Raw genomic sequence first — 21,155 nt, forward strand, 5'->3', positions numbered from 1 at the left:
GTCTTTAGGGAACCTAATGGCCAACTATAAAGTGCATTAAAATCTTTTAAATATTCACTAAGTTGCTTAATTTTTTATTGTCAGGAAATATATCATGAATATATAAAATATTATGTTTATGTTTATGTGGAAGTCTAATGTGAGGCAGCTACCCCGACTTTAGTTTTGTTGGTTATGTTTATTTTTTTTATGAAAGTCATTTTTGCCAGTTCCTGCCTCCTCCTCTCTTGAGTTTTGAACTTTATTACATACATTATATGTACTTACATTTTATATTTAATATATACACAACCAGTCAAAAGTGTTTGAACAGTAAGATTTTTTATGTTTTTTTAAAGAAGTATTTTCTCCTCACCAAACCTGTATTTATTTGATCCGAAGTACAGCAAAAACAGTAAAATTCTGAAATATTTTTACTATTTCAAATAACTGTTTTCTATTTGAACAACAAATTTCTATTTGACAATTTAACAAAGCTAAAGTCTGATTTGCTGTTCAAGAATTTAAGTTATTAGTATTATTATCATCAATATTTAAAACAGTTGAGTACATTTTTTCAGGATTCTGAAAAATAAAATGAATATAAAGATCCAAAGATCAGCATTTACCTAATTTTTTTTTTTAAAGAAATTATAGAAATTAATACTTATATTAGCAAGGATGCTTGATGTGTGATGATAAAGACATTTATAATGTTACAAAAGATTTCTATTTCAGATAAATGCTGTTCTTCTGAACTTTCTATTCATCAAAGAAACCTTTTCAACATAATAATAAGAATAATAATGTTTTTTGAGCAGCAAATCAAACTATTAGAATGATTTCTGAAAGATCATGTGACTGGAGTAGTGATGCTAAAAAATTCAACTTTGAAATCACAGGTATAAATTACATTTTAAAATATATTCAAATAAAAAACTGTTTTTTAAATAGAAAAATATTTCAAAATTGTAGTTTTTGCTGTACTTTGGATCAAAACAAATGTAACATTTCTTTAAAAACATTAAAAATCTTACTGTGCAAAAACTTTTGACTGATACATACACACACATTACCTGTAACTTCAGAGCTGGGAAAATGGTTAATATATTTTTAATTATTACCTTTTAATTTTCAGCTTATGTTAGCTCTTTGCTTAAATTTCTATATCAAGTGACTCTTTATATACTAGTTACCTGAGTTTAACCAACTGTAATTATAAGGCTGCATTGTTTTACTGCCACTAATAAATGTGTTGTGTTTTACAGTGTGGACCATCTACGCATTAGCTGCTCTGCTAACGCTAACAGTCATAGCCATGGTAGCCAAGCTGCTCCTGCATCTTACTGTAAAGTAAGTACACATGCTACAAAACAAATGTTTGATGAGGTTATTCAATTTAAGATGGTACTTCAAAGCCTCAGATAAAGAACTATGATCATGATTGATTTAACTAGCTTATCTTTCCATTGAAGGTTTTATTGCATGTAGAGGAGAGTCATGCTTTGATTTACTACTTTATCAGTACGCTGTAGACAGATTTATAGCATCCATTCTGCTCCTAATGGACATTCGCCTGCACATTTTGCATGTCATTTGGTTTAACCAGGCATATTGTAGCATGTAGCTTCTCATTTGTTCCTCATCAACTTCTTGTGTTTGCCCTCTTCTCTCAGATCCCCGTCCATCCCGTCAATCAGCGGGTCAGATTCGTGTGCACAGAGCACTACGTCTGAACCCTGGATCATCTTCTACAGACCTTCCACCATCTCTCTGTTTAAGAAGAAACTCAAGAACCACCATGGAGACCTCAGCCCTCTCGTGGGAAACTAACCTCAACGCCTCTGACCTCTACGGCTGCTTTAGCCCCCTAAAGGACGCACACACTGTACGCAATGCTGGTCTTCTGCTGCTGGGCTACAAAAAGGGATGCCTAATTCACTTCAAATGACCAGCGCAGGGCCCAGCCTATATGTGCCGATCGGTTGTTGGTAAGAAACTGCGCAAAAAGAGCTTGGCCAGTGCGTTTACTCTCAATTTGCATCTTAACCAATCACAAATCATGTGACAGGTGCACATACACACCAAGCGATTTGATTAGCAAAAGAGTGCTGGGATGTTTCTGTCGCCACAGACCAAAATGAACAAATGACCATTGGTGAAAAGCAGCCCAGTCGTTTCTCCAGGTGCTTTCACATAAGATCAGCCGATGATAAGCGTCTGCATGAAAGCGAGCATGAGACTCCCTGTGGAGCACGGTGAAAGACAAAACCACTTACATAACCAAAATAATGCCACGGTAGCCAACCAGCCCCTGTGGAGGAGAGATACGATTCTTTTTAACCTCTAATGTAGGTCACCTGTTGTTGAGGAGCACAGAACTTCTTTCTTCAGATGTAAGAGAGCTGGCTGAACCGGCGGAGGATTGATGTCACAATCATGTCGAGAGCAATTCGGACTCAAAGCGAACAACAGAATAGTCTCGAGAGAGAGAGAGAGAATCGGCGAGATGGACTGCGCTGAACCAAAGGCTGAAATTGCTACAAGTTGGGCAGTGTTCAAAACGAGCTGACATCCCTATGGACCTCGCTTTCGTCTCTTGTCGTTTGTGTTGGGTTTTGATCTTTCTGCATTGCCTTTAAGTGCCTTCAGGACTGGAAAAAAACTCTTTTGTCTGTCTTCTAAGCTGTCACGATGTCTCGATGATGTAAACAAGCATTGATCCTTCGGAGCATTGAATTGCAAATGAGAATAAGCACTAAGGAAGTGCTTTTTCTTCTTGGGGATTCTCGAGATAAATGTAGTCCTGTGGGTGTCATTGGGGCATATTATTCTTGTCAGGTTTTCGACTTGAGCAAGAGAAGCATTGTGATGAACATTGTGTAATACTGTGTGGGAACAATCAAACGTCATCCCCTTTCATTTCACTCTCCAACAGAGGCAGTGGTGAAATTCTTCCAAAACAATTTGCTCTTTCTCCCCCTTTACCACAACTTGAGCTCTCACATTCTGAAGCACTTTTCCAGCCAGCCAAAACCATACGGATCACTGCACTGCTAGCTGCGAGGATTGAGGACGTTCCTACGAAGGAACGCTCAAACTGGTTAAAAGAGATAGTTTGCCCAGAAATGAACATTTTGCCAGCATTTACTCGCCCTTGTGTTGTTCCAAACCTGTATGACTTTCTTGGAACACAGAAAATGTTATTTTGTTGATTTATCCATACATTGAAAGTCAGTGGGATCAAAAAAAGTGCCTCATTTATGAAATATGTTCATAAAGTCGTATGAAAAAACGTACACCTGCTCCCAACCATGCATAAGTGGTAAAAAAAAGTTAACATTCGTTAGTTTCCTGTTTATTATCAATTATTCTGAGAACCAGTAGTATTTGTCTCCAAGCAGAACACTTTCATTGAATAATTTGTAAATTGAAAAAATATTAATTCAATTGATAATTTAAGTTAACTTCAGTACATCATAAATGTTTCAAAATGTTTTGAAATTTCATTGGTTCACTGTTCAGATAGAACCAGTGTCTATGGTCAACATAACGTCAGGTTGACGTTGGACCCCAACGATGGACAAACGTTGCATTTTGGTTTAGAATGAAAATCGGGTTGACGTCAGTATTTGGCGTCAGTTTGATGTTGACTTAACATTGGATTTTGCTTACACAACCTAAAAACAACAAATTACCAACATCACCTGATGTTTTGGTTTTGGACATCAAATTAACGTTCAATTGAAAATTTATTAAATTGAAAGTTAACTTTAGTACATCATTACGGTTTCAAAATGTTTTGAAAATTCATGGCTAGGTACAATCCCTGTGAACCCATGAACCAGTCTCTATACCCAGCAGGCACCAGACGTCAGTATAACGTCAGGTTGATGTTGGACCCCAACGTAGGACAGACTTTGCATTTTAGTTGAGAATGAAAATCAGTTTGACGACCTTAATGTTGGATTTTGGTTACACAACCTAAAAACAACAAAATATCAACGTCAGCTGACATCGGTATCGGACATCGAATTAACATTGACATTAGTCGTTGAATTGACATTGAATTTTGGTCACTCTACGTCGCAACCGAAAATATCAAACCAAATATCAACGTCTTATGACATTGTATGCATGCTAGGTTTGGTTTTTACCTGATCTCGGATCAATTTTCATAAATTTGTAGACATTTTTAATGACACATTTCTATAATAAAAAGGTTATTAGTCTCTTATTAGCCCAATTATTTTAGGAAATTATTTTTAGGAAATTTAAACAATAAATACTGTTTTGTGGCTCTTTAATCTGTCATGACAGATCAACATTATCTCACCAATTCGTATGTATTTTACGAGGTGGCTAATTTTTACGAATTTGTACAACCTAACTCGTATAATTTTGTATGATTTGTCTAGACCCCAGTGCAAACTCATACGAATTGGGGAACTTGTAAAATATGTACGAATTGCCTGGGTTGGACAGATCATTTTACCTTCTCACGGTGGCACATCAAACAATCCTATCCCATCCTCTTTATTAGTTATACTGTTATAGCATAAAATAAACATGAATGAACATCAGAAGGTATCGTTTCAACTGCAAAAATACATCAATACACACCATTTTCAAGTTTAAATCTATGGAAGCCCATTTCCGGCACTGAATAAAAAATAAAAAGGGTAATTGCAATGTTTTGTCTCACAATTCTGACTTTTTTTCGCTGAATTGCGTCATAAAACTCACAATTCTGACTTTTTTTTCTCAGAACTGTGAGATGTATTTTTTGCTAGATACAAAGTCAGAATTACGAGATATAAACTTGCAATTCTGACTTTTTATCTCGCAATTCTGACTTTATAACTGACAATTCTGAGAAAAAAGTCTGAATTGTGAGATAAGTCGCAGTAACTTTTTTTTTATTATTCGGTGGTGGAAACGGGCTTCTATACAAATCCACAGATGATAATCTACTCTGTTTTGTTTGTTGGGAAAAAAAATAATTAGCGTCATGATTGGTCAGATCGCCTCTGCGAAGCGTCAGTTGTTTCTCCCATGACTAATTGACTTACATGTTTTACTATTGATCTGAGGTTTTACAATGTGTTTGTAAATTTAGAGGAGTGTTAATGGAAATCCATTTTACATGCAAATTATTCTGAATTTACACATGTGTATAAATGAGTCCCATTGTACCCAAATGACTTTCATTGTATGGAGAAAAAAGTGAGTAAATGATGACAGGAATGTTTTGAGTTAACTATTCAGTTAAGTGTCACAACATTAACCTTGCAGTTTTTAGCACTTGCACAGAAATCAGTCAACGTTCAAAAGTTTTGTGTATAGTACTTAATGTAAATTTTAGTAATATTGTAAAGGCTGTTCATTTGAAAATCCCTTTGAGAGCACCATGGATAACCATATTTGTGGGTATGTCAATAATGCCACACTTGCCGACAAAAAAAAAACTAAACAAAAAATGTTTTAACAGTCACTACATTATGCACTTTATTACCGAAGTACTTATCCTGTGTAATGTTTTATGCACAACCAAAAGCTTTTTTTACCTTTAAAACAATGATTATATCTCAGATTGCATCTTTTGAAAATCATTATATTGTGTAACAAAACAAATCTCGTATTCGTCTGACCTGATGCTGTATTTTGGCGGTGTTCTCATCTGCAGTCTGTTAATTATTGCGTACTTCATCATACCCTCAGCTCTCCAGTGCCCGGGGCTGCCCATGCATGCTAAAGTGTCACCGGTCACAGAAAGAGAGAGAGAGACAAACCCAAAGTGACAGGTTAAATCTAACAAGGTCATATTCGTCTGGAAAGGCTGGTGAATAATGCAGAAACCAGGCGTCCATTTAGATTGCAAAGCCCAAACTCCATAGCACTTTTTAGCAGTGGAAAAAAGTGTCATATCCTTCTGTGGTCTATCACAATGTCAGTGGGCTTTCCTTCTGAGAAACCAAGATAGGAATCCCTCCAATTTTGGGAAAGGGTGCTTCCAGGAATAATAATAAAAAAAGATGTTGTTTTCATGAAATTGTAAATAAAATAGTGAGAATTTTAATTTATACCATAAATTATTGTTATTTTGGATGTAAAATGGGATATAATCTATCTTTTGTATAAGTACCTTTGTAGTTTTTATTTAATGTGTCCCGAGTGCAAAAATAAATATGCATGTTTCTTAATGCCTGTCGTGTTTGCTTTGTACACTTTGTCACTAATGCCCTTTTTATTAATGATGACATGCAACATTTACATGGAGGAGAGAGGGAATTTACAATGCAAATGAGCTACTTCAGGAGACGCCAAAATTTGCTTACACCATGCCCAAACTTTCACACACAACCACAGCGTTCTATTGAAAGAAATGTCAAAGAGGGAAATATGCAAACAAGCATGCATTTGAAAACTAGACAGATCTCCAAAACACTAACATCTGCTGAAGAGGAAAAAAGTGAAGGAAGGAAGAAATTCAGCTCTGATGTTTTCTGCGTTGCTCAAATGCTTATCAGATAAAATGACTACCAGACGCAGAGTGGATGCACAAACAAAGCCAGTATTACAGGCCCCATGTGTAAGCCATTTCCCCCTGAGTGTGTGGAGGCCGGCTGCCCACCTGCAGATGTTCATGGTATGTGAGGTGAACACATTCACAAAGCAGTGCAATGCAACACAAATGCGAATCAGAAAAGAAATATCATTTATCAATGAGGTTTGTTGTTGAGCTGTACAAATGATGCACTCAGAGCTAATTGCTAATGCATGAATTAAATTCGTTGTGATTTGTCTGATTACCCCAGAAACCACATTAGCCTTCGCTCATTAAATAACCGCATATAATAAGCCACTCAGAAAGTCAAACATGCCGTTCGTCATTCATTTACATCACTAGGTCTAGCCTAAAGTGTGGCAGTACTGCAGCATTACTATGTATCCTATAGTGCCCTCTACTGGTAGAGGTTACTAAACACATCGTTTATTATCATTTATCTCCTGCATGACACAAAAAGAAGTTGTGTATTGTCTATAATGATATGATTCAAGCAGTTTCAGTAAATAAATTGAGGGAAAACACTAATAGAATATACACAATAATGAAAATAAAAATAAAGTTAGAAATACAGAAATGTCTATAAATATATCGATTTGCCTAACAAATCGTTTTATAACACATTTAAAAAATGATAAAATATTAAACACAATTTATTTCTGTAGCTTTTTTGTGACAATTTTGTATATCTACACGACAAAAAAGGTCTACATTTTGTCAAAGCTTTTGTATTATAAACAGAGTAAACAATCCCATCCTCACAGGAAAAAAAAAGCTTCCACTCCATAACACACACACACACACACACACACACACACACGCGCGCGCGCGCGCGCGATAGGTTTCTGTGAAAATGTTTTTCTCCGTGGGGACTTTCCATAGACTTCTATTGTTTTTCTACTGACCAAACAATATTTTTCTATCCCTTAACCCAACCATAATCCCAAACCTACCTCTTGCAGAAAACATGTTTACATTGTTACCACTTTTAGATAAATATAATTCAGTATATTTAACATTTTTTTTCCTTGTGGTGAAGGCAGTTGTTGCCGGTGTCCCCACAATGTAAAAGGTTTTACTATCCTTGTAGGAACATTTGGTCAACACGATGTAGGAATAACAAGAACACGGATATACACACGCAATCAAATATGTTACCCTGGACCACAAAACCAGTCTTGAGTAACAATAGTCAAAAATGACAAAATCATTATGTTAAATAAAGATCATGTTTCATGAAGATATTTTGTAAATTGCCTACCGTAATTATATTAAAACGTACTTTTTGATTAATAATGACCAATTTCTAAGAATTTAATTTGGACAACTTTAAAGACGATTTTCTCAATATTTAGATTTTTTTTTTTTTTTTTGCAGATTTCAGATGATCAAATATATATTTCAAATATTATCCTATCCTATACATATACATTCATGGAAATCTTATTTATTTCCATTTAAAAAAACAGACCCCTCTGACTGGTTTTGTGGTCCAGGGATACATATGTCTACATTTTTGTAGTCCATTAAAGATTTTTTTTTATTATTATGTATTTTTTATTTTACAAACTACAACAAAAAACATATCCAAATAAAATAAAATCAATGAAAATAACAAAAAAATGTAAATATGGGGTTTACAATTTACAATTTAGATAGAAATATACAAAGATACAATTTGACAAAATATTTATATATACGCACACACACACACACACACACACACACACACACACACACACACACACACACACACACATATATATATATAAATGACAAATACAACCAAATGTCAATATTCCAAATCACAATGTATACAATATTACTTTTATACAACTTTAACTCTTTGGCAAATACAATTGTATCTTTACATTTTTTACTATTGATGCGATGAAGAGAGACTATATATGAATGAAAACCAATCACAAAAACAAGGTTTAGAATTATTTCTTTTACTTTTATGAACATGAAATTTTACAAATAAAATGATCAGATTCAACATAAAGTTAACAGATATACTTTTGGATTCAAAATATATTAGAACATCCTTTGAAGTCAAATCACAGCTAGAACCAGTTTTCTCTTGGATGTACAAAGATAACTCTTCCCACAACTTTTCTGAATGATGGCATTCATAAAAAAGATGTAACAATTTTTCTGGTTGATCTAAAAAAAATGTGCAGTTTTCATCAATATCCATAAATTTTGACAGAGTATAATTGCTCACATAAATGTAAAAATGTAATTCCTTAAGTTTATTAGATACAAAATCGAAATGGGAGCAACCAAGCTTTTTTATTCCACACAATATCTGTGAAGCAAACCTTCCAAAAAAAATTCCTCTAGGCTTTAGAGCTCTATTTTTAAAATAGTAATCTAATAAATTTGTTTGTACACTTTTTACTATCTACTCCATTTAAATAAAGTACAGGTTCAGTTCTATTGATATTGCACGACAACATATGGCTTCTCATCAACATCAGTATGCCTGTGGGAATGGCTTTCATTACTTAATAGTATTCTTTATATTTAATTGGAAATGACTATTTGTTCATGAAAGATTTATAAGAAAGCAAATTGGCTGTGTAGTCCATTAAAGGTCCGCGGGACTACAACTCGTCGCGTTGCGGGTTTATGACGCAAGCGCTTAGGTACGTAACTGAACTTGAGAGAAACATGGCGGCCTCCATCAGGACACTTGCCCTTAGAGTTCTCTCCGATTCTACGCGAAATATTCATCATGTTTCAAGGTGTCAAGTCAAACATGTATGCTGTCGTGCTGGAATTACAGGGTGTCGCGGGTATAGCGATAGCACAGAGAGCAGAAGTACGCACTTTGGTTTCCAAACAGTCCCAGAGGAGGAGAAAGCAGAGAAAGGTGAGTTACAAACATTAGTTTGTTGTTACGATTAGTTGTCTGTGCATATTCGAAGGTGTATAAATTTGGTCTATGATAGTGTGTGCTAGAATATTTCCTACTAGCCATTTCCGTTTACCCCGTTGTTCTTCGACTGTCAGTGTATAAGGTGTTTGAAAGTGTGGCCAAGAAGTATGACGTGATGAATGACGCCATGAGTTTGGGAATACACAGACTGTGGAAAGACACACTACTGCACACTATGAATCCTCAACCGGGACTACGTCTGCTGGACACGGCTGGTGGCACAGGTAAAGCACAACCATGGCTTGTTCTTTATTACAACTATGACTTTTTTCCCCTTAATTATTATTTTTTTTTAATATATCGCTTTATGCAGTACAGATGCAAAGATTGTTTCAAAGCAGCTCAAATTTACTCACCATCAGGCCATCAAAGATTTGTTTCTTAGTTGTAAAAGATTTGAGAAAATTTAGCATTACATCACTTATTCACCAGTGGATCCTTTTGCAGTGAATGGGTGCCGTCAGAATGAGAGTCCAAACTGCTGATAAAAACATTACAATAATCCACACGACTCCAGTCCATTAATTAACATCTTGTGAAAAGCTGTGTTTTTGGTAGAAATAAATCAATCATTAAGACATTTTAATGTTAAAACGTTGCTTCGGGGTGAAATACCAGTCCACAATACACTTCCTCCAATGAAAAAGTTCATCCTCTGTTGTCCTCTAACATTAAAATGCACCAACATATTTGTTTAGAACTGTTTTACTTGTAAACAGTGCTTGATCTGTGCCTACTTCTCTCTTGATTCAGACAAGATGAGTTTTTCACTGGAAAAATAAATATTATGGATGGAGAAAGCAACAGTTTTAGTTTAAAACACTTCTTAACGATGAATTTGTTTCTTACAAACATGCAGCTTTTCACTTCACAAGATGTAAACTGATATAATAGAGTTGTGTGGATTATTGTGATGTTTTTATCAGATGTTTGGACTCTCATTCTGACAGCACCCATTCACTACAGAGGATCCATTGGTGAGCAAGTGATGTAATGCTAAATTTTTGTAAATCTGTTCCGATACAGAAACAAACTCATCTACATCTTGGACAAAGTATCATTATTCATTTTCGTTTAGTTCATTTTTTGTTTACATTAGTATAATGTAGATAATATTGCTGAATATTAATTGTCTTTTAAAGTGAACATGTACCCTAAATTCAACTCTGTGTTATTCTGTTGTAGGTGATATCTCTTTCCGTTTCCTGGAGTACACACGCTCGATGTATGATCGTCAACAGCGGTTGAAAGCAAAATCCCACCAGACTCCATCGTGGCAGGATATCGCCAGTTATTATGTGTCGGATGAAGCAGGGTGTCCACAGTCTCGGGCGGTGGTGTGTGACATCAACAAAGAAATGCTCAAAGTTGGTAAACAAAGGGCGGAGAAAGCAGGAATCACTACAGGTACAGTCATCTTTAACCAAATTCACATTTTATCGTATGTAGTTTAACATCATAAATGTTGATTTCATTGTCATGTTTGCAGGTCTTTCATGGGTCGCGGGTGATGCAGAAGAGCTCCCATTCGATGACGATCAGTTTGACATATACACCATTGCATTCGGCATCAGAAATGTCACCCACATAGAGCAAGTAAAGGCTTTGCATGCCACATCAGTGTTTGCCTAAATACGGTTTAAAACTAGACTAAAACATTATACTGGAAGCCGTTTCTCCTAATCCAAATGTACAAGTGTAGCCCATATTGCTCTGTTGCTCATAATCTGTCTGTCTAATCTAAAATGGTACCACATTTATCATTTTTCATTAACATATTTACATATTAACATATGTAAGGAGAGTTTTTTTGACATGATGACTATTTTGACAGGCTCTACAAGAGGCTTTCCGTGTCCTTAAACCGGGTGGACGGTTCATGTGTCTTGAATTTAGCAAAGTGACCAACCCTCTTCTTGCAAGGTTATCTATATCTATAAATACTACTATAGTTTTAATGAATATTTTGAATTATTTTTATATTTTCACTTTTCCTTTTTATTTTAAAGTTTTAGTCATTTAGTTTTTGTCATTTTTATTTGGCTTTTTTAGTACATACTACCAGTCAAAAGTTCTTCTGGTCACCAAGTCTGCTTTTATTTAATCCAAAATACAGCAAAAGCTGTTTTGTTGTTTTTAAGAAATTATAGAAATTTATACTTTTATTTAGCAAGGATGCTTTAAATTGATCAAAAATGATGCTAAAGACATTTATAATGTTACTAAGGTTTTCTGTTTTAGATCAGCGCTGTTCTTAACTTTCTATTTATCAAAGAAACCTGACAAATTCTACTCAGCTGTTTTCCACAATAATAATAATAATAATATATATTTTTATAAATATTTCAAAATTGTACTGTTTTGCTGTACTTTAGATCAAATAAATGCAGGCTTGGTGAGCAGAAGAGACTTTAAAAAACATTAAAAAAAACTTTTGACTGGTAGTGTGTATATATATTTTCAGTTAACTTTGTGTATAATCATGATGTTATTTTAAAGATTGACATTTTTAATTGTATTAGTAAACTATAATAACTTATAAACTGTAATACATTTTTTTAAACACATTTATTTTTCAATTTTAGAATTTATACTTTAGAGAGTGTATACAGTGTACTATGTATATTGTTACATGATTAATTCATTTTATTTTTATTTTTCAGGCTTTATGATGCATATAGTTTTCAGATGATCCCTGTGTTGGGTGAAGTGATTGCTGGAGACTGGAAATCATATCAGTATTTGGTGGAGAGTATCCGAAAGTTCCCAGACCAGGTAACAAAATCCACTTAATCTTACACATGACAAGACACAATTATTTTTTTCAGACATTTAATGCAAGTGTGATCATTTCCTTGCTAAACTCTTTAAAGGGACAGTTCACCCAAAAATGAAAATTGCTATTACTTACTCACCATCATGTCATTCCAAATCTGTAAGACCTTCGTTCATCTTCAGAGATTTTATATGAAACCCGAGAGCTCTCTGACCCTGCATAGATAGCAGTGCAACTGACACAATCAAGGTCCAGAAAGGTAGTAAGGACATTGATAAAATAGTCCATGTGACATTAGTGGTTTAACCTACTGAGAAGCTACAAGAATATGTGTTGTGCACAAAGAAAACTAAAATAACTTTATTTAACAATTTCTTCTCTTCCGTGTCAATCTTTGACTTGCGTTCACCAGTACCACGATGCATGCATGTGCATTTCTCTTCTTGAAAACATGGTGTATACCTTTCTGGGTCTTGAACTTGTCAGTTGCATTTCTGTGCAGGGTCAGAAAGCTTTCAGATTTCATCAAAGATATCGTAATTTGTTTTCTGAAAATTAACAAAGGCCTTACAGGTTTGGAACAACAGGAGGGTGAGTAATTAATGGCAGAATTTTCATTTTTGGGTGAACTATTCCTTTGATGCAAAGTTTACATGTCTTCCTTTGTTTTGCCTAAAATAAAATTGTTTCATCAACTGCAGGCACTTTTATTTGGAAGAATTTTTTTTCCCACTGAAAATTTGTCCAATTTGAACGCCATTTCATAGTGATTTTTCAATTGAAAATGTGACCCTGGACCACAAAACCAGTTAGGGTCAATTTTTGAAACTGAGATTTATTCTGTATGAAAGCTGAATAAATAAGCTTTCCATTGATGTATGGTTAGGATAGGATAATATTTGTCTGAGATTCAACTAAAATTAAAATATTGCACCTTTGAAGTTGTCCGAATGAAGCAATGCATATTACTAATCAAAAATTAAATTTTGATGTTTACAGTAGGAAATTTACAAAATATCTTTACTTAATATCCTGATGATTTTTGGCATAGAAGAAAAGTCTGATTTTGACCTATGCAATGTATTGTTGGCTATTGGTTCACAAATATTCTGAAAATTCATCAAGAATATTGAAGCAGTCAATCATGAACCACTCAAATCAACAATTATATTAAATAACATAAGCATTTAAACAGAGTAAGGTAAACCATTTTAGTATTTGTGTGAAAAGAACTGAGATTGTAAGAGCTTCATTAAATGCTGTGTCTTTCACAGGAAACATTCAAGGAAATGATTGAGGATGCCGGCTTCTTCCGTGTCCAGTATTTTAACCTGACAGGAGGAATCGTTGCTATTCATTCAGGATTCAAGCTTTGAGAGGACAGACACTGGGGTCACAGGAAACTCAGTATGAAAAGTCCTTTGTTCTTGTGTTTGTTCTGTTGGTAATGGAAACACTTTCACCCTCTGAAGTGAAAATAGCAGAGACTGAAATGTTCTTTGAAGTGTTTTGGGTTTGATTGAGATGTTGAAAATGGCTTAATTTTGAAAGGCTGATGAAATGTGAGCACTATTTTTATTTGTACAAGATGGACAACGTGTTTGGTTTTCGGTCACTGGGAAGCACATGCGGCCTTAATAAAAGGTATAATTTGCGCTTTGAACCCATTACAAAATATAAGTTTAGTAACAAATGCTCCCACTGCAGTGACTCATTAAGAGTGCTGAGCTCTGTATCAAATTTCGACAAATGGATCCACACATTTTTGGAACTGGTTCGTAACATGAAAAACATCCCTGTGTTGTGCTTGGCGGAAATGAAACAGTCAAGTGTGTTTTTACTTTAATAAAACCATATATTTTTTAAGATCTTTGTACACTTTGTTACAAAACTGTACTAAAATTTTAAAATCAGTTTTTGGTCAGAGAATATTTAATCGTCTTGTGTGCAATTACCATGTATTTACAAAGTCTCTTATTAGTGATCTCCAAAAACAACAACAACCTCACAGACACTCTGAACATAAGACATGGCTTAAAGATAAATATATTAGTCAATAAATATTCAGAGAACATATTTCCATTTATGAAATGTGCTGCTATACAGAAATATACACAGATCAAGCTCTAACCTTTAACATTTGTAAAATGATAATGGAGAAAATAATTATATCTTTAAAAAAATTAAAAAATATTAATTTTTTGTACACATTTTCTTTTATACAATCTTAAGTGCTACAAACAATACGAAATATTAAATAGTGACTCAAGTACCCAGAAAAAATGCTATATTTGCAGTACATATTTCTATGCAAGGCAAGCGTAGATTCTTATGTTACGGCACTGTTTTAGTCTATGTATAAATAAAGTTATTTTTAAAATGACCGCCTGTGTAAGCTGTATGGGTACATTTCATAGAAACAGTATAAAATACTCTGTAAAAACAGAAAAGCATGATGATATGATGACGTATGTGTAAAAGCATGAGTGCAACGTGTAGTTATTAAAGGTAATTATGCGGTTTTAGATGTATATACATATAAATATATATATACCACTGCATTCCAATCACTTTAAACCATTATACTTTGGCGTCTTTCTGACAAACTGTTAGCTTTAATTAAGCAAAGCAAAAAATGATCAGGGGTCAAATACTAGACATCCAACACCTCTAACCCTAGAGTAGTCAGGTTCTAATTCTACCAGTGGTGTTTTGACTGTACCCTGGAGACAAACTAAACTTTGGTGTGATATATGTGTAGCTCAGTAGTCTCCATTGATAAAGTATATATAAAAAAAGCTTTCTTATTGGTCTGTTTCTGTACTAAAAAGACAAAGGCCCTGAGAAATGACGAGAAAGAGGGAGGCATACATATTCCTAGTTATGTTTTCAGAGAAATTACCTCAGCACCTGATGTGCACTCCCTCAAAAATGCAGTGTTCCATTTTGGTTTTTATTTCTCTAAAAATCCTTTAGCTGACTGAGATGTACGTACATGCTCTATGACTTAACGCTCACATGCATGCGATTCTGAATGAAATATGCGTAAAAAGAGCATTCAAATCATCTTAGCTAATAACATGGAACTTAGGCATAATCTAAATAACGTAAAAGTTAGTCATATACATTTACAGACATTTTCCCTGGTCCTAATCTGATCAAGAAAGAAGCATAATATGATGCTCTGTACGACTCACATTTCTGAGTTTGTGTTGCATGAGGAAGTATGTGAAATATAGCTTTGTACTTTCGCCTTCTATAAACATGGTGTTGATGTGACAGATTCTGAAGGCCACAGGAATGAACAAGATCAACACTGAAAAAACAAAACAAAAAAACACTACAGTTGTAAAATCTTAATTTGAAACTCAAACCTTTTCTGGTAAGTACACTTTTAACAACAAAACTGTTAAAAACTTTAACATTTATTGATTTTCAAGAGCTTGTGCTGTGGTAGGTGCCTCCTATCAGAGCCCCGATCCATCAAACGATGCTTTGCCGCCCCCTTGCGTTTCAGACACACCGCTACACTGCGAGGGAAACAGTGCTCGTGCCTCTTCATCTTGAGGCTGCTGATAAACTTGACCTCTACATTGTCCTGAGGTGAAAAACAAGTCACAATGCTCCTCAGAAGTTCTCTCCTCCCTCTCTATGGGAAGTCTAGGAGGAAGCAAACTTGTTTGTGGTTCTGGACCCAAGCCTAATTCACAGTCTGTATCCTCAGGAATTATGGGTATCCGCTGCGCTAACTCACAGCAGCTCTGTCCCATGCAGCCGTCACTGTCTGTCTGGGCATATTGTACATTAACTGAACAATCTTCAGCGTAATGACTAGCACTTCCTCGGTGTACAGTCATCTCTGTGTAAAAGCAGCAAGGCAGTCCGTCATAGCTAATGTGATCCGGAGATGGTAGCTGCTCGGTGCTAACGCTATAAAAGTTCTGCGGCGAAGCGACCGCTTGAGACTCCGCGGCCCATCTGCAGTGTCCCCTGTCGTCTCCTTCCATGCCTTTATGTTCTAAGTTTAATTTGGGTACCTCGAAACAGCAGTTGCAAGCTACCCCTTGCTCTCCGCAAGCCTTCACAGAGCTGTGGCTCCTTTCTGCCACAGTGCCCTCTCGGGGCCCGGCTGAGGTAGTGCTAGTAAGTTCCCTGGTTTCCTCCAAAGAGTGGCTACTACAGTTGGGCTCCAGGCTACAGTTAGACAACTGGTCCCCAGAACTGTAACACGCTCCAACCGGAGGTTGCAGGCAGTCCACCATCCCTGATACTGGGGCCGAAGTGTCGTCAGCTTGAGGGGTGGCAGCAAACACCGTCCCAGCCTCCCCAGCCGAGCCCCTGCACGGACTCTTACTGCGGTATACGTAGGGATCGTAATCGCTGCTCAGCGAGCTCCGAAACGTTGAGCAGCTCCCGTACACGCCCTGGTTGCTGACTTCTGTACAATCCAACATGGAGTCGCTCGAGGAGCAGTGGCACTGACCCGAGCTGCTGCTGCTGTCGCTTCCAGGACAGTCCGCAAGGTAACCGCTACACACGGAGCGATGCCCATGGTAGCAACTAAGTCCCGAGGTGCTTCCGGAGTCACCCAGGCGGGAAGAGGAAGCCGGTGCCATGTGCACCACAGTAGGATACAATAGTCCTGGTTGGAAGGGTCGACTGTGACCTTTGTGGAGTCCGTTACCTTGTTGGCCTTCAGCTTGTGGAAAGGTCAAGCCCTGAAAATAGTAGTGCTGGTACATGGTCTCGTATTGGGAAAAGCAGGCCGCACGAGAAAAGTTGCGTCCGTGGAATTTGGGCCTTTTGAAAGTTTGTGGGTAAGCAGGCGCACGATGCTCCAGGCCACAATGGTGTGGGTTTAGGGTGTGTTCCAAGTGGAGGGCAGGGTAACCCCGAATAAAGGAAGATTGTGAAGGGTAGAGGCCTTGCTCAGGGTGTTGGTCCACTGTTAGAACAGTGATGGGGTTGCCATGGGGGTCCATGCTGGTCCGTGTAGGGTAGGCCGTCACTTGCCCGGCTCGGTGCACCCTTCCTGGATAGTGCACAGGGAGGACGACTCTCTGCTGGCGGCCGTGGACTGGGTTTCCTGGATCAAGACAAACAGCACCTGGGTTTCCCTTTTTTTGTTCTGGGTATAAATGAAAAACACAGGTCAGGAAAAAAATGATTTAGGATCATAAATTTCAACATATTTGAGTTAACAAGTGGCTCACCAATAATGTTGTGCCTGCAGTGTGGACAAGTGTGGTGCTGAAGTAGCCAAGGGTCCACACATTTCTTGTGGAATCGGTGTGCACAAGGGATTACTCTCAACTCCTGTAGATGTGAAAGGAAAGGATTGAGAGGTCAACAGATTTGTCTTAACATATTTGTGGGTCTTACAATTACTGCAGTAACATTTTGAAGCATCCTGGGATTCAATATTTGCAGGAAACCGGTGTCCTGCAGAGTTTAGCTCCAACTTGCCTCAATACACCTGCTTAAAATTTCTAGTATGCCTAGTAAGAACTTGAATAGCTGGTTCAGGTGGGTTTAATTGGGGTTGGAACTAAACTCTGCAGTTTGGACACCCCTCGTCCTAGACGGCCAGTATCCCAGAGCAGGGGTGCCAAAACTTGGTCCTGAAGGGGCCGGTGTCCTGCAGAGTTTAGCTCCAACTTGCCTCAAGGTTTCTAGTAACTTCCCATCAGGTGTGTTGAGGCAAGTTGGAGCTAAACTCTGCAGGACACTGGCCATCCAGGACTGAGTTTGGAGATCTCCATCCTAGAGAATCCTAGCTTGCTTCAACATAGTCTGGAAGTTTTCAGTACGCTGGAAGACATTGATTAGCTGATTAGCTGGTTCAGGTGTTTGTTTAGGGTTGGAATTCAATTTTACAGGAAGGTTTACAAATTTGACACCACTTAAGTTGCTAAAAACAACACCATGCAAATGTAAACTCTAGATGGCGCCACTGTTACACAGCATGTGCTAAAGATGTTAAAAAATTGTCTTTTGATTTTAAGATGCTTACTTGAGATACTTGTCCTGCAAGCACTAGTTTTTAGACAATTTTTTAACATCTTTTAAAACTAGTGCTTGCAGGACAAGTATCTCAAGTAAGCATCTTAAAATCAAAAACTTGAACATTTTCAACCCCTGTGCTTTCAGTCAGAAAGCATAACTTCACAGATCTCACCCACAGAAGTCATTCTCTGTCCCCAAGCATGACTCACTCCCCCCTCCCTTTGCCCTTCCACCCTGCTTTTGTTGCTTTTCTTCATCATCACAGACAAACTCTTTGATGCCATTGAGCCTTTTATATTGCCACTTCCTCTGTGATTCCCAGACACCTTGACTTCTTTGTTTTGTGCTTTTTTAGCATGACACACAACCGCAAAGACGAATAAAAATACAGCACCAGCATTAGTCTTCATATACTGTGAGACAAAAGACGTTCAGGGAGGCTAAGAAATGGATGTTTAAGACTACACTGTCAAGAACCTCAGAGAGGTCCATTACCCCATAACCAAATCAACCAAAATAAATAAACTAGAAAGCATGACTAATTTTCCAGGGTTCTGCAGAAGTGGTTTGGCATACTCCTTTAGTCTGTTAGCCTGTCATTTGGTTTTGGAATAGACATTCGAGAACTGACAAGGTGAGGAAATACCAACTGTTTTTTTGTTTCTTTTCTAAAAGAAAAGTTTTTGAACATTTCTAAACATCATTACCTCGCCATCGATGTATTTCTCAAGGCATATGGCGCAGTCTGATGTGGAACTACTGCTCACAGAGTCTAATGCTCCACAGCTGGCCTCACGCTGACCCTTGACCTTAGCCTTGAACTTGCGTGTTTCCATCTTCTCCAGGGCCTGAATGGCCATCCGGTTCATGGAACTCTGACAGGTGGGGAAACAATTACGGATAGAAGAAGAGAGAGAAGAAAAACAAGGCATGTCAGGATGGCAAGCAACAAACGTCTTTGAATTGTACACTGACATGAAACAATGATTACATGAAGTGATGAGGTCAACATTTAGACCTTAAATTGTAACGAACCCCTATCAAACAGCATTGTGAAGCCTCACCTGGCTACGTCTTTGCTTGAGCTTTATCTTGATGAGGAGGATGAGACAGACCAAAGACACCACAACAAAGAACGCCAAGAAGATTCCCATGTCAAAATACTCCGTGGGCTGCAATAACACACAACAACAGGAAAACGTCAGCACATTTTAAAGACAGAAAACCTTACAACTTTACTTTGTAAAAACAGAACACTCAGATGTTTTAATGCATGCAGTGGAAGCATCAACTCTTACCCTTGGTGGTCGATGTTGGATTCTGGCTCGTGCAACTTTTTGCTTATTGACTATGTTCATCAGTTTAACTGCATCGGCTCCTTTGACATAGACCACCGGCCTCTTTAAAGGGTCCTCTGAAACCTGGTTCAGCTAGAGAAAATGAGAGAAAACACAGATCTTGAGAAAATATTTTAAGCTCTCATTTAGAAGAGCTCAAAAACAGCAGCGACAAAACCCATTACACTGCTATGACTTTACATCTAAAGATGCACTCGGAAAAACACATGTAATTATTTGAACGAATAACGTTTCCAATCATTATTCAATCTGCCAAATCAACATGAACTCGGTTGCTGGGCAAAAGCTCTCCCGACAACATACACCCATGTGAAAAAGCAACCTATAGAGTCCAGACATGGAAACTGTGGTTGGGCCTTTTTCTCTATAGAAGGGGAAAGTAGCAGTAAACCAATTGCATGTTGCGAATATGGATGCTCGATTTAGCCCTCAGACTACAGCTCCAGTCTGTAATTTTGAAAAACCTGAGGGAAATACCAGGGATATTCAAGCCTCTATTTCTCCCTCTGTCGTCATGTCTCTCATGTGAAATATGGGAAGTTGAAAGATAGTCATTTAAGTGTTCCTTCCCCCCTTATTTTTTGGGTCTGTTGGATTTTCATTCAAGAAAAGATGCACAGGGAAAGCCTAGCATTTCTGATGATGTTTATGCATTCTGAAGTCTTTTTAAAAAAAAGGACCAGCTCAAAAAATCAAACAATATGGCAAAAATCAAATCACCTAAAGTAATAGCATACGTTTTTAATTAACCTGTACAATGTGTGACCCTGGACCACAAAACCAGTCATAAGGGTCAATTTTTTGTAATTGAGATCTATACATCATATGAAAGCAAATAAGTAAGCTTTCCTTAGATGTATGGTTTGGTAAGATATGACAATATAAAATCAGGAATCTGAGGGTGCAAAAAAAATCTGAATATTGAGAAAATTGCATAAAGAAAAAGTTCTTAGCAATGCATATTACTAATCAAAAATTAAGTTGTGATATATTTACCGAAATTTACACAATATCTTCATGGAACATGATCTTTACTTAATATCCTAATGATTTTTGGCATAAAAGAAAAATCAATAATTTTGACCCATACAGTGTATTTTTGGCTATTGCTACAAATATACCCGTGCTACTTAAGACTGGTCTTGTGGTCCAGGGTCACATATGAGGTATCACAGATGTATTTAGTAATGCTTACTTTGGGAGAAAAGAGAAAGAGAGAAAATGAATAAGGACAGAACTAGGTTAGGATCTAGCAGGTGAAGATGAAAGCTTTTCCCTTAATGCTTTGCCCCGCGATTAAAACTCTCTTCGTCCTCCCCAAAGCCTTGAGGCTTTAAACTATAATCTGTGCGACCGAGGAAGCCGAATGAGTCTGGACAGAGGTGCTGGCACTGGAATGTACTGCGCTGACTCCTTTCATGTGGTCTACACAGAAGCTCTTTTATCTCGTCTGTACACCGTTTACAACTGAACGAGGGAGAGGGGGGGAAAAGCAAGTCTGGGCCTGGTTTGGGAGAGAAAAAT

The 21,155-nt window shown here is 37.0% G+C and overlaps 3 protein-coding genes across 3 annotated transcripts in view; 2 read left to right on the forward strand and 1 right to left on the reverse strand.

Annotated features, from left to right (window-relative positions):
* Positions 1–3,258, forward strand: part of kremen1 (kringle containing transmembrane protein 1) — an 82,329-nt gene extending 79,071 nt beyond the window's left edge. The window contains exons 9-10 of the mRNA XM_073841359.1: positions 1,248–1,332; positions 1,656–3,258. Of these exons, the coding sequence (XP_073697460.1) occupies positions 1,248–1,332; positions 1,656–1,812 (242 nt within the window). The 3' untranslated portion in view covers positions 1,813–3,258. The remainder of the gene's footprint in view (positions 1–1,247; positions 1,333–1,655) is intronic.
* Positions 3,259–9,223: 5,965 nt separating this feature from the next.
* On the forward strand, positions 9,224–14,133 carry coq5 (coenzyme Q5, methyltransferase). The gene is made up of 7 exons (XM_073841109.1): positions 9,224–9,425; positions 9,566–9,715; positions 10,677–10,898; positions 10,981–11,087; positions 11,326–11,414; positions 12,155–12,266; positions 13,542–14,133. Exons 1-7 carry the CDS (start codon positions 9,224–9,226, stop codon positions 13,641–13,643), a joined length of 984 nt encoding a protein of 327 aa, XP_073697210.1. The 3' UTR covers positions 13,644–14,133.
* Positions 14,134–14,290: 157 nt separating this feature from the next.
* znrf3 (zinc and ring finger 3) overlaps positions 14,291–21,155 on the reverse strand; it is an 86,577-nt gene continuing 79,712 nt past the window's right edge. The window contains exons 4-8 of the mRNA XM_073841108.1: positions 19,572–19,703; positions 19,338–19,445; positions 18,981–19,148; positions 17,481–17,583; positions 14,291–17,395 (exon numbers count right to left, since the gene is read on the reverse strand). Of these exons, the coding sequence (XP_073697209.1) occupies positions 15,735–17,395; positions 17,481–17,583; positions 18,981–19,148; positions 19,338–19,445; positions 19,572–19,703 (2,172 nt within the window). The 3' untranslated portion in view covers positions 14,291–15,734. The remainder of the gene's footprint in view (positions 17,396–17,480; positions 17,584–18,980; positions 19,149–19,337; positions 19,446–19,571; positions 19,704–21,155) is intronic.

This window comes from Garra rufa, chromosome 5 (assembly GCF_049309525.1).
Source record: "Garra rufa chromosome 5, GarRuf1.0, whole genome shotgun sequence".
NCBI classification, from domain to species: Eukaryota; Metazoa; Chordata; class Actinopteri; order Cypriniformes; family Cyprinidae; genus Garra; species Garra rufa.

What these genes read in the sequence shown, in the direction of transcription:
- coq5 (XM_073841109.1), top strand. Translation starts at nt 9,224, where the DNA reads ATGGCGGCCTCCATCAGGACACTTGCCCTTAGAGTTCTCTCCGATTCT. An exon ending in ACCAACCCTCTTCTTGCAAG is followed by an intron (nt 11,415 to 12,154) that starts GTTATCTATATC and finishes TTTATTTTTCAG; the next exon opens with GCTTTATGATGCATATAGTT. An exon ending in TCCGAAAGTTCCCAGACCAG is followed by an intron (nt 12,267 to 13,541) that starts GTAACAAAATCC and finishes TGTCTTTCACAG; the next exon opens with GAAACATTCAAGGAAATGAT.